Raw genomic sequence first — 14486 nt, forward strand, 5'->3', positions numbered from 1 at the left:
ACCCACTAATCTCATTGCCCTTCTCTGTACTTGTTCTAGTAGCTCTACATCCTTCCTAAAATGAGGCCTGTAGACATGTATGCAGTACTCAAGGTGTGGCCTGACCGCTGTTTTTCTATAAGGGGATAATCACATCCCTATGCATGCTAGCAAAATTCCTGTATATAATTGACAAGACTCCATGAGCTGCTCTGGCAGCCTATCCGCACTGCTCAGAAAACTTCATATCTGACTGCACAATTACCCAAGGTCCTTTTCATTTTTCACTACCCTGAGTGTAGTACCACACAGTTGGTAGGTTACTCTGGGGTTACTGCTTCCCATATGCAGTACTTTGCATTTGTCGATGTTAAACTTCAAATGCCACCTCTCAGCCCATCTGCCCAACTATTCTAGCTCCTGCTGTAGTAACATGCTATCATTACTGTTAATCCTTATAACAAACACTTGATTGAGAATCATGTAAGGCTTACCAAACTCCTGTAGGCTTTGATTCTGTGGCCATATCATAATAGAGGAGAGTGGGAGTTACATGTTTCATAAAATTATAACTCTCAGTCCCTTACACAGAATGCTAGCATCCCCATCTCTGAAAAGTATTAATCTCTTATATACACATAAAATGTAAAGTAGTATTCATTAGAGAAGCATACTTCAGTAAAAAAAAATTTAAATATCCTTAAGAATATCCAAACAAATTCTGCAATTAAGTGGTCTCAAACATCTGCTGTGCACACACACATGGAAATGAATGGCTAGCTATATATATATATATATATATATAATACTAAAATACAAAAATATCTTGCAAGCCAGAAATTCAACCCTAATTTTCTTAAAATCTTTGCAATTGTCAAACACAGAAATATTCTCAATATAACTCCCCAATTAATCAGGTCTTACTGACTAATCATGGAATATTATTATATACAGTAATACCCCGAAGTTACGCGATAGGTGGGTCCGACGAAAATCGCTTAAGTCGAATTCGCATAAGTCGGGGTACAACCTTGCATATAAATTTTGTTTAATTGGGACCAAGGACTAACAAAAACACTAGTTTAGAAGAAAAATGTTTAATAAAATTGCAGTTCTTTATACATATTAATACAAAATATGTATTAAAAAAATAAATGAGTTACGTAAAAAATTTATTTCGATGTCGATGGCTTCATAAAATCTAACAAATTCGTCTAACGACATAGCGTCTTCTTTTTTTCTCTTCATATCAAGCTAACAATTTTTTTATTCCTTGCTTTGCGTTCTTCGTTGGAGTCTATGTTTTCTAAAATTTTTAAGCCCTTTCCAATTGAGCTGAAACCTTCTGTCAAACTTGCAATTGTCATGTGCTTTTCTGGTGGAACTGGGTCTGAAGTGTCGGATATTTCAGTGACGTTTTGCTCATGCATCTCTGTGAGCTCATTCATTGTCAGCTCCTGACTATGTGAATCCAACAGCTTGTTGACATCATCACCATTGACTCCCAAATCTAATTGCCTGGCAAGATTAACAACTTCTATCACATAAGTGACATGATCACTTTCTGGCGTTGTTTTCGTCTAGTTTTTGAAAAAAAAATGGACAAAGTTTCTTCCAGACACCATTCAATGTTTTTTTTGTGAATTTCATCCCAAGATTCTTCAATGATTCTTATGGCATCTAAAACATTGAATTGTTTCCAAAAGTCTTTAACAGATATCTCACTATTTTTTCTCATAGCTTCATTCAGACGTGCAAACGAACGCCTCGTGTAGTGAGCCTTGAATGTTTTGATGACTCCCTGGTCCATCGGTTGAAGCAAGCTGGTTGTGTTTGGAGGCAAAAACACAACTTTCACACATGGGTCGAAATTAATTAGGGTGGCAGGAGGGTGACCGGGTGCATTGTCAATAAGAAGCATCACTTTAAATGGAATCTGTTTAGATTTGCAATAACGTTCGACTTCAGGTATGAAGTGGTGACAAAACCAGTCCTCAAAAACAGAAGCTGCCACCCAAGCTTTATGATTTGACTTCCAAATCACTGGTAAGCTAATTTTAGATATACACCAAACGAAAAAATCAAGAACCGTGTAACTCCGAGTTCACGTAAGTCGGGGTATTAGTGTACTCTTAATTCCATTTTAAATATATATCTTTGTCTGAAATTTTTGTTTACGCTATAAGTTAAAGTCATTTATAAGTGGATCTAATTCCATTTATTTCTAGACTAGTCCAATTAATTTTGTACTGTAGGAAGACACACTTATGATATTGCATCGTTTTTGTGTATCTATTTTCTATTTTTCTGCCCAATAGCTGAGACATGAACTATGGGGGACACAAATATAAAACCCTCAGAAGACCGGATCTCATGAACTTCCAAAGTGATATGGCCCCAGGTGCCAAGCGATTTTGTGATCAAGTGACTTTGCCAGTGAATTTGCACTCTCTTGAATAAATAAAATCGTCTTCTTTATTTACAGCGCTACACTAACAATCAATTAATTAAGCTTCAGTAAAGAAATCACTTTACTTGAACAGGAGGAAAAGTAACCTTTCTTTTTTCTTTTTATTTTGCATATTACTACTAACCCATTACCGCTTGGTCACAAAAGTGGCACTGCTCCTGCCTCCACGTGGCAGGGTTGGTAACCTGGAGGGGAAAAGGTCTCCCTTCCAGGGCAAAATGAAGCAAGAAGTCCATAAAACCCAGAAAAACACTGGGTGCATAGAAAAAACCTTGACAAGGCAAGAACAAGAGGAGTCTGGTTCTGTCCCAGCAAAAACGTCAAAAGACTGACGTAGGCAGAATCCGAACTCCAACTTTCTTGATTATTCATTCCACTCAAGAACAACCAGTTGGAAAACTCTCTCCATTTCTAGTGCAGAAATGCCTAGAAAGCATAAAAACTGCAAACTTTTAGTGGAACTTCTATCACCGTTTCACCCCACGTTTCCCTGAACACGTCAAGAGATGTCATCACCGAGTGGGACCTCATGAACGTGTCAGACGAAGAACTAAAACAAGAATTACACGACCAAGGAATCATTAATGTTAGAAGAATTATGACAAGGAAAGACGGCATACTAGTTCCTACACAGAACATAATACTTACTTTTGACAACCCAAGCCACCAACAGTGATAAAAGCAGGCTATCTTAACTGCCGAGTTAAACCATACATCCCGAACCCATTACGCTGCTATAAGTGCCAGACGTTTGGGCACTCACAGACAGTCTGCAGAGGAGTAGCTACCTGTGCCACTGTGGATCGACTGAACACATAGTACTGACTGCACAGCCACAAGACCAATCTGATCTGTCTTAACTGTAAAGAGGCACACCCAGCGTATTCCAAGGAATGTTCGCTTTGGAAGCGTGAAAAAAGGATACAGTGGTACAAAACTGAACATAATGTAACCTACCAAGAGGCTAAAAAATCCATACCGGTTCCAAATACTAATAAGCCCACTTATGCACAAATAAACACAAAACACATATCAATTTCTACCCAAACAGAGGTCACTGTTGTCCCCAGTACCAGCGCACCAAACGAAACACAAACAAAGCAAAGCCATTAATACGTCAATCTCAGTACAACCTGATGCCATTCAACAGAATACCACAGTATCTACTACTCCTGACTGAAACCAAACAGAATACATGGACTCAGAAGACAATTTAAATCACGACAAACAGGTTCTAGAACTGTTCACCAATGAGGATATGGATACAGGAAAACCTTATTTCCCAAAGGAGAAAGGTAAACTTGAGCGAGGCAAATCTTCTGCCCCTCAAAAAGAAGTCGAGGGTTCCACTAAACCCAAATAATGTTTACTTTCTTACAGTGGAATTGCAGAGGCTATCGTAGTAATTTGTCCGACATCCGAGATCTCTTTTCACAATATGACCCTATTGCCTTTTGCTTACAGGAAACTAATCTCACACCAAATATAAATGTTTCCCTTCGGAAATACATAATACATCGTCAAGATCGTGTTGCACAAAATCCGAACAATCCTGCCCATGGAGTAGCACTGATCATCAAACCCCAGATACCCTCAAAGCCACTCCCGCTGAAAACAAACCTTGAGTCAGTTGCTGCACGAGTCAATATTAACTTTGATTTAACCATAGTCTCATTATACTTGCCACCTAACCAAAATATAAGCTATGCTGACTTAGAAGAATTAGTGATACAACTTTCCAAACCCTACTGTATCTTAGGAGACCTCAACAGTCACCATCCGCTGTGGGGAAACCATAATCTGGACAAACCATTGAAAAACTACTTGATCAACAGAATCTGATAACTCTCAATAATGGGGCTCACACCTATACACATCTTCTGACAGGATCTACATCAGCTATTGATGTCTCTCTATGCACAGCAACCATCTATCCTCTATTTGGATGGACTATTCACAGCAATCTGCTGGGCAGTGATCATTATCCTGTGATATGTCGCAACGACACAAGCATTCCCCACCTTTCTTATCAGATCCCCTTTGGAACTTTTCCAAAGTTGAATGGGACGTGTACAAGCAGCTAGCAATACTAGAAGAAAACCAGATCCAACAAACATCGATAAACCTGGTAGTAGAATACATATTTAATCAAATACTGCAGGCAGCAGACAAAACAATTCCAAAACAATCCACAAAAATATCGGCCAACTCAAAAGTGTGGTGGAATGATGAATGTAGTGCAGCTAAAATACAGAAGAACAAAGCATGGAATATCTTCAGGAAGTTCCCAACAACAGAAAACCTCATCCACTTTAAACAGGCAAGAGCAAAGGCAAAATGAGTCAGGCAGACTAGCAGAAGGGAAGCATGGATATGCTTCGCTTCCACAATCACAAGCACGACAAAAACTCAAACAATATGGGCAAAAATACAGCTGATGTATGCAAAACACCCACGCGTCAACTGTCCCATGCTCACTGTCAATGGCCATGATATCACAAAACCAGAGGGGATTGCAAACACCCTGGGTAGATCTTTCATGAAAATATCAGCTCGACATCATACTCGCAATATTTTCAGGCACACAAAGCACAAGCTGAAAAAAAACTGTATCAATTTCTGCGTACAATCTCCCTTTCATAATGTCAGAGTTGCATCATGCTCTATCTTCTACTAAACTCAGTGCAGCAGGGTTTAGTTTTGATAGCAAAACTCACCGAACCGGCTCTCAAGACTCTGTTACTTCTCTTCAAAGAAAACACGTTCCCTGATAAATGGCATCATGCGTACATTCTGGCTTTTCCAAAACCAGGCAAAGAACCTATAAATCTGAAACATTATCGACCTATTGCACTCACTAGCTGTATGAGCAAGATCATGGAAAAAATGTTCAACGCCTGACTAACCTGGTTTCTAGCTCAAAATGATCTCCTAAATCCTGTGCAATGTGGTTTCTGGGAAGGTAGATCCACTCTTGACCTTTTGATCAAGACAGAAATAAACATTCTGTGATGCCTTCGTCCGAAAAGAACATCTTGCAATGGTCTTCTTTGAAATCGAAAAAGCTTTTGACACTTCTTGGAGATATGGTATTATGCTAATCCTATACGATCTGGGATTTCGCGGACACCTACCACAGTTTATCAGAAACTTCCTGCACTGCCGCTCATTTTAAGTTAGAGTTCACAACCACTTATGCCGACCGGGCTAGCCAGGTGGGTAAAGTGCCTGCCTGGCAACCTAAAGGTTGCAGGTTCGAATCCCGCCTCGGGCTTGGATCACAGTAAAATATGCAAAAACTTTGGGAGGTGTATTATGGCCATAGAAGCTGATGCGCCAACAACTAACAAGAAAAAAAAAAAAAAAAAACAGCCACTTATCTTCAAAATTCATCCAGGAAGAAGGAGTACCACAAGGGTCAGTGTTAAGTGCCACTCTCTTTAGTATAATAATGAATTCAATAACACATGACCTACCACAAACAATATCCACTACCCTGTACGCTGATGACTTCAGTATCGCCTGGCATTCACCTAACATGTGAATGATAGAACGACAGTTGCAATGTGCCATCAACAAAATAGCTAAATGGCCCCAAAACAATGGATTTCGTCTCTCACACCAAAAAAACAGTTGGCATACACTTCTGTAGGAAGCGTAACCTACACCAACATCCAGAACTTAGACTAGAAAATCAAGTCATACCAGTGGTTCCTAGTGTCTGCTTTCTGGGTGTAACATTCAACCAAAAACTCACTTTCCTTGATCATATAAAAATGCTCCTGATTAACTGTCTTAAAAAGCTTAACATTTTAAGAGTTCTATCAGGCACAACGTGGGGAGCCGACCGTTACACGCTGCTACATCTCTACCGTGCATTAATACGGTCACATCTGGACTATGGTTCTGTTGCGTATAGCTCTGTTAGACCAACCGCTTTACTTTGGCTTGATCCTGTACACCACAGCGCTCTTCGTCTTGCACTGGGGATGTACCGTACATCACCGGTTCAGAGCCTAATTGCCAAAGCGCATGAAACACCCTTGCAGCTACACAGACAAATGCTTTTATTAAATTATGCCGCAAAACTCAAAGGGCATCCAAACCACCCCACTTGGAATGGTGTTTTCTATCCTAAATGGGAAAACCTTTATAGAGCTTACCCATCTATAAACTCACCAACCGGGATACGTCTTCGCTCACTACAAGCTGACTGGCAAATTGACCTGAGTGAGATACAGCCCCACCTTGGACATACTATTCAGTGACTTTTCATTGACAGCCTGGGGAAAACACACCTTATCCCAACAGAACATACTGCAAATGTACGCAGCACTGAGAACCCAGCATGGCCAGTACATACCAATTTACACAGATGGATCTAAAACTGAAAAGCATGTTGGTGCAGCAGCAGTATTTCCTAACATCACTATGTCCAAAAAACTCCCCACTGAATCAGCTATACTGCAGAACTCTGTGCTATCCACATAGCCTTAATCTACACACTCTTAAGAACTAGACTGCACAGCGTTATTTATACCGATTCCATTAGTGTTATCCAAGCTATACAACACAATACAAAAAATGATAACCCCTTACTTAGACAGATCTGGAATACTCTGACTAAACTAAACCAGAGGAAACAACAAGTTCTGTTATGTTGGATCCATGGTCATGCTGGAATTTCTGGAAATGAACAGGCCGACCTAACTGCCAAAACTGCTACTGATCCTATAGACCAATCCTTCACCACACCTGCATCTGGCTATAAGTACATTATAAATAAATGATGCCTTGAACAGTGGCAACATATCTGGCAGAATCAAGTCAACAATAAGCTACTTGGCATAAAAAAGATCTAAAACCATGGAGATCTAGTATACGTGAGAACCAACATGAAGAAGTTGTATTAGCCCGATTAAGGATAGGCCACACACACCTGACACATCTTTATTTGCTTGCAGCCATTGACCCACCACTGTGTACAAACTGCAACACTCAGCTCACTGTCCACCATCTACTTATTGATTGTCCCAAGTACAGTACTGAGCAACAAGCTATGTTTATCTCATTTCCCACGATGAACACCTCTCTCGGCATTTCTGACCTACTAGCAGACACACCACATGTGACCAAAATTTTTGATTTCCTCAAACAGATAAAACTATACAACATGATATAAACTTGAATAACATCTACACAGATAGAACTATGTATTTAACATCACCATAGTTGGGTGCATTATGGCCTTTGCTGTCCTTGCACCTTAAAGCCCTTAAACAACACCAACAACCAAAGCGATATAGTTTGGCTAAATTCAAAGTGGATTGGGTATAGTAAGAATATTCTGTTTTGTTTTATTATCTTATTTTATTGGCTGGTGCAAAAAAGCCAAGTTCCTTGTATCATTTGGCCTTAATGTAACATGATGCTCCATACAAAACATTTAACTAACTTCTTGTAAATACCTGCTTCCTTTTCTGAAATTATAACTTACTTCTTGTAATTTAGTTCTAATATTACTTCTCATTAAAACTGTTGTAAAATACTTTCAAGTGATTAGAGTACCCCATCAAATGAATAAAATTAAAGGATACTTTACACCAAACATCAAAGTAATTAATTAAAATTTCCTAGATTAGCTTCTATTCAGACTGACATTAATTACTTACAATAGGCTGAATTTTTAGTTCCTGCTTTTCGATATCGCCTTGCTGGAAAAATTCACTTGCCACTAATTCTGCAACCTGAAAATTCAATAAATGGAATAATCTGAAATAAATTTAAACCAAAAAGCTATTATTTATGGCACATTTTAATATAATTACACATACACACAAAAAGAAATGTCTGTTTTATCTAATGAATAAATGACAATTTTCAGTTACTGTAAAATAGTATATTAAAAATATATTTTAATATTGAAATAGTTCACATAATTGAATTTCTCAGCTAAAATGATATGCAGTAAAATCCAGCACATTTTACAATCTGTAAATATTAAAAATGCAATCCAGCACTTGTATCAGGATATCAAATAAGTACGGAAGGATCCATGCAAAAAAAAAAAAAAAAAAAAAAGCATAACATTATTTCTCTCTTTACAAGATGCTTGCAGGACCTTCTTGTTCTTTAATATGTTTTTTTTTTTTTTTTTTTTTGTGGCCAGGATTTAAGCTGCATAGATAATAAAATTTTAAGGATGAATTTTAAAACTAACTTTGGTTTGCCTTGAAATTAAACTATGTAGTAATGATGCAATTGCATTAAACAGTATCACAGACTGCATGGATGATACAATGATCCTAATTCTCAGGAAAAAACTTGCCTTTGCAATGAGTAGTCCAGGCACTGCACTACATTCAAATAGATGACCACACCAAAAGGTTGATTAGCCATTTCTTTAAAAGATGAGTACTACAACAGTCTGTTTTACGACTAACTGGTCTCTCATTAGATGGCAGGTAGTCTCTGGTGACACTGCCAGACAAAACAGTTGTACAGAAGTTGTGCAGTGTAAGCTGACATGAAATATACAAAATCAGTTTTCAAAGTTATAATATAACTAAAGCTATCTGTTGAAAATAGCAATACCAGCACAACTCTGTTCTGTCCTAAGCATTAAGACCATTCTGCATTATCTATGCAGTGTAAATTCTACTGTTTGCAAAAACAGATTAAAGGCAAAGATAGTCACTATAAATGTTTACAGATGCAAATCAGTTCAGTTATTTTTTTCTTAACATTTAAAGAAATGTGCTCCTCTACATCTGCTAATCCACTTCTCTAAAATCCAGCATGTCTAAGTCTCAGAGGGTGCTGGATTTTCAAGATGTTACTGTATAAATAATTCAACCAAATTTACTTCATAGCTGATAGTGTAAGTTCCAAAAACTGTAATTAAAAATACATAGGCAAGCTTAATCTTTATACAGAACTTATCTGGAGGTGAGTTCCATATAAAGAATTTCCTTATTTATGTATAGTTGGATATTTTAACCACAAATGCCTGGGGCATTGTAGAACAGATGTCATCTTTTAAGAGCACAAAAGGTGATATTGTACATGTTGGCACTAACGATATTAAGAGTAGATCTGAGAACTTACTTAAGAAGAAAAGGGCAATGTTGGCAAAAAGCCACAAGTTAGGATTAAATTTGAAAGTGTTTGCAGTTCTGCCCAGACAATAGGAGAGAATATATGGCCCTGGAGAGACTGTGCAAGATTCATGGAGTAGACTAGTTTGCAGCATGGTCTGCTTGTTAACGGAAAATGCTGTTTTTAAAAAAAGGCATGCAAGGATATATGCTGCTGCCAATTGAGGTAGTGTTAGGTGGGATTGGAATACAGACAGGGGTGAAAGTGATTCTTCCATGGTTCCTATTGGAACCTGTAGCAGCCTGGAAAGCAAGGAGTCAGGGATTAAACACTGCTGTGGATCATCATGGGTATGTTAGGGTAACTAAGAATACAAACAAGTGCATATATATTGGACATACACTAATACTAGGGGCACTGTAAATAAATTTGATTATGAATGACATGATGTCACTCCGGCATAAGGGATGCAGAGTTTGAACATGGAAGTACAATTTTGTACAGAAAGGACATAGTGTATAGTGTTGACTGTCAAGCAGCACCAGGGATTCTTCCATCTTCACATTTATATACTCTGTGTCACAATACGAACTCTGTAAAGGCCAGAGATAATGTTAGTTTTAGTGTTGGTTTGTTGTTCCTCTAGCCATTTAGCCAAGGGGGCCCCTGGTGAGAGACCCCATGTTGGCCATCCTTGCATCGAGGAGGCAGGCTGGGTGTAGTAGGGAATAGAAAGGTCTCTGGTGGAGGGAGGCAAACCCTGGGCATACAGAAAGGACTTATTTATTTATTGTACCAAATTTGGGCAACCCTACCATATATTTACAATACCATACATACAGTATTATAGACACAATTCATAGTATTATACAGAGAACAAAGTACATACATACACAAACTCTCCAAAATGTCTTTCTCTCTGAAACAATTTGTGCATCATTGCCCATGCATGGCAAGCTCTCACCTCTAATTAGAATGGTGCTGCACATTCTGAAATCTGATCTAATGATCAGCCATCCTGGTTGTTTTCCAATAGCCACAAGACCTCATTACACAATGGAATAATTAATTTCCTTCCTCTTCTATTTGTAACAAGATTAACAGTCTTCGAAATACCTGGATGGCAAACCCTTGGAAAGATTTGAAATCTCCCTTTCCTACCAGAAGTAGATTTGGTTACCCTGCTATTAATTCCTCCCTAAGATCAGAGTACACATAACAGTCATATAATATATGTCCCCAAGTTTCATCTTTCCCGCAGATGCAAGCACAATGGCTCATAACTTTTCAAAAAATGATCAATGTCCTGCCAAAAAGAAGGTGGCATGTAAATTGACTAAATCATCTGGATCAAGATTTATTATTAATATTTACATGAGGAAGGAATTTATTTGTAATGCAACCCTTAGTACTATCATTCCATATCTCCTGCCATTGACCAACCAAGAGAGCCCAGATAAAGTTCTCTTTTTTGTATGCACCAGTTCAATCAATTTCAATGCCGACCTGGCTAGCCAGGTAGGTAAAGTGCCTGCCTGGCAACCCAAAGGTCGCGGGTTCGATTCCCGCCTCGGGCTTGGATCACAGTAAAAAGCAAAAACTTTGGGAGGTGCATTATGGCCATAGAAGCTGATGCGCCAACAACTAAAACTAACAAGGGGGGGGGGGGGGGAATCAATTTCAATTGATAGATGTCTGTGTGGCACTCCATGCCTTAAGTGAAAAAACATTGACTTGAAAGCTAAGTGTAGGTCTAGAGACAGCTATCCGGGCAAAACTTACAATGCATTGTTTGAAACAGTTCTGCAAGCAGCACTTAGGTTCAATAACATTGAATGCTGTATTGCAAACAGCTTCCTGACATTCGCCTTTTGCAATCTATAGTCCAACCATACATGTACACCATCATAACTAACTGGCAAGAAGATGCAGTCATAGAACAAATTCGGTGTTCTTCCTTTTATTCCTCAATCCTTCCTCGTTATCCGTGCAATCATTCTAACAAATTTCCAGATCTTATCCGTTACATAAGTAATATGGGAAAAGAAGCATAGCTGCCTATCTGTTAGGATTCTAAAGTATTTTATTGTTTTCACAGATTTGAGATCAGCTCCGCCTAAAGAAATCACCAGGTTACTAGTCACTGACAGGTGCCCCTTCAATAACACAGTTTTATTTTTTGTTATGGACACTGTCAGTCTATGCAGTTTGCACCATTGATGTAGTTCTGACAGAGTTAAGTTTGAACGTGTGGAAGGAATAGCTCAGCGAATGGCTGAAATGAAACTATAGTTTATTTCAGCCATTCACGGAATGCCAGGTTCCACAGAAGTTGCCCAAAAACAGGTCCCCAAGGGGATCTCTTACTACACTCCTTGTAAGCATTACACAGGAAGACTTGACAGTCACAGTTCTGTCAAGTGTTATAGTCCTTTATGACAGAATATAACTGCTTTGTACATTTTGCTTGAGCATTTGGCACAATCATTTTTCCAAATGATTGTGTCAAATGCCTCAGCAAAAATGCCCAAATTATATTCACATATGCACACAATTGACCAGCTGCTGTAATGCATCATCTGTTCTTCTGCCTGCAGTGATATCATCAGATAAAACATAGTTACCTCGCCATGATTCATCATTCGCACCACCAGGAGTCTTTCATATACTTTTCCCAATTGAGGCGCCTCCGGAGCCAGGTGGGAAGGAGCAGCAGTGCACAGCACACGCTTCTTGATTAGACCGGGGTTCGAGCCCGTCACCACCAAATACGGAGGATGCGGAAAGGTCAGGAATGACCACCGCATATTCACGGAGCAATATGGCCTTAGTTGTTAATGCTTCTAAAAACCAAATAACAAATAAACAAACTTTTCCCAATCCCCTCAAATAGAGCAATTGGGCAATAAGATTCCACTCTGCCCTTTGGTTTCACTGGAGATTTCAAAAGCAGTTTTAACAGGCCTACCTCCATTGGGTTGGAAAAACCCCATCTTGCAGATATGTGTTGAAGATGACTTGAAATTTGGAATTTTCCAAGTCATCTTCTCAGCATTTGTTGGAACAACTTTCTTGCCTGATTTGTTTCTTTACACAGATGCATCAACTAACTAATTCTGCAACAATCATAATGCGTCACATCCCACCATAGAAAGCAACTGGTTTGCTGTCATCTCACCAACTTTATCCCAAGTTGCTAGTCCAATTTTACAGTTGTATCGAGAACCATCTTAGCTGGCCTTGTACATAGCACAGACGACAGATAATTAGCTTATCAACTTGAAACCTAATTACCCAATGGTCACTGGATACCTAGTCTGGCTCAATTGACTGATTATCGATGAGATCTGATTCTTGCATGGTGGATAACATGACATCAATGTTAGATTCCCGATTCACACTCCAAAAGGTGCGGTGTTCTGATTATTTATGCACAAACAAATTATGATTAAGTATTGCCTCTCTAAGTAAGCATCCTCTGTCATCAGTTGGTTTGCTGAATCACAAGGTAGTTTTAGAATTTTCATCCAAACACAGAATGACCTTCTCTTCCTCAAGTGATGCAATAAGTCCTCCTTGTAATTTAGATATGGTTCATATTCCACCCCATGTTTGAAATAAAGCAAAACTAGGTAAAATTTGATGCTATCTGTCTTGACTGATATGCATACAGCATGTAAAATGCAGGAAGAAAGCATAAGAGTAACACTAATATTGTGGTTAAAGATAAGAATAGCTGCATGCAGATTATGATCTTGACTGGAAGCAGTCCGAATAGAGAAGTATCCCATAATCCTACCATCTACTACATATGGTTCTTGGATACATGCAAAATCAATCTGTGCATGATCGCACACAATCTGGAATTCTTCTGCCACAACCCTTTGACTTTGAACATTTAAATGGACTATATTTAAAGAATGTAGATTACAACCAAACCTTTTATTACATTCACAGTTCTGTTGGTTCTGATGCATATTGTGGAAGCTACTGTACTGTGTCATTGCAGGTGCAAAGTAATTAGTCCATTCGATAATCAGTTTCTGTGCATGCTCATTTCCTGTCTCTTACTGAATGGTTGCATCTGTTTCCCCTTGACTTGCAATTTGCACATATTGCAGGCTTATGTGTATGTTGACAAATGCAATATGTGTGTGATTGCTCCTAGCACAGTGACTGCAGATTGGCTCACAGCACCTACAAATTTTTGAGGACAGAGTAATGAAAAATGACAAGGAGCTGGAGTAATTGTGCAGTCTGATATGAAGTTCTCTGAGCTGTGCAGACAGGCTGCCAGGACAGCTCATAGGGTTTTATTATTGATATAAGAAATTTTGCTAGCAGATATAAGGAGGCGATTATCCCATTGTATAATGCAATGATCAGGCCACATCTTGAGTGCTTCATACAGGTCTGGAGGTGGCTCATAAAAAAAAAAAAACTCTCACATCTGGTGAGTATGGACTTGGCACACCCGGGCTCCTGTGCAGGATATCATCATTCTTCTCTTTCTTGGTGATTCCCTTCTACTTCTGACTCTTGTTTTCTTTCTTGGGGTAATTCAGAATTTTTTTTTTTGGCTGGTACAGCATAAGCCTCAGGCTTCCTTGCACCATATGGCTAATAATAATAATCTCTTGAAATCAAGCCAAAAAAATAATAATAATAAAATAAATAAATATGCATATCAACTTTTTTCTTTATGTTTGCTTTTAAACAATATTTAGAAGCAAATGATTTTATTTTTATTTTAAATAAGAAAAACCTTTGTGACACCTGAAAAAGTAACAAAAATCTATGACGGAAATAATTTATTAGACTATCAGGTACAGCTATTTTTATTAAAGGAAATTTGCTGTTTTATCCATGTTTCAAGTAAATTTTAATCATTAAAATGAATTCAGTTGTTGCATATATCATGCTGTAGGAGTTTTAATCC

General features: G+C 38.5%; 1 protein-coding gene across 1 annotated transcript in view; it reads right to left on the bottom strand.

Moving 5' to 3' along the window:
- Pde11 (Phosphodiesterase 11) overlaps positions 1–14486 on the bottom strand; it is a 186298-nt gene that overhangs the window by 17409 nt on the left and 154403 nt on the right. Inside the window, exon 17 of the mRNA XM_090377320.1 lies at positions 8122–8196. Within this exon, the coding sequence (XP_090233446.1) occupies positions 8122–8196 (75 nt within the window). The remainder of the gene's footprint in view (positions 1–8121; positions 8197–14486) is intronic.

Source organism: Mastigoproctus giganteus, chromosome 7 (assembly GCF_048544385.1).
Source record: "Mastigoproctus giganteus isolate SK-2022 chromosome 7, ASM4854438v1, whole genome shotgun sequence".
In the NCBI taxonomy this organism is placed as follows: domain Eukaryota; kingdom Metazoa; phylum Arthropoda; class Arachnida; order Uropygi; family Thelyphonidae; genus Mastigoproctus; species Mastigoproctus giganteus.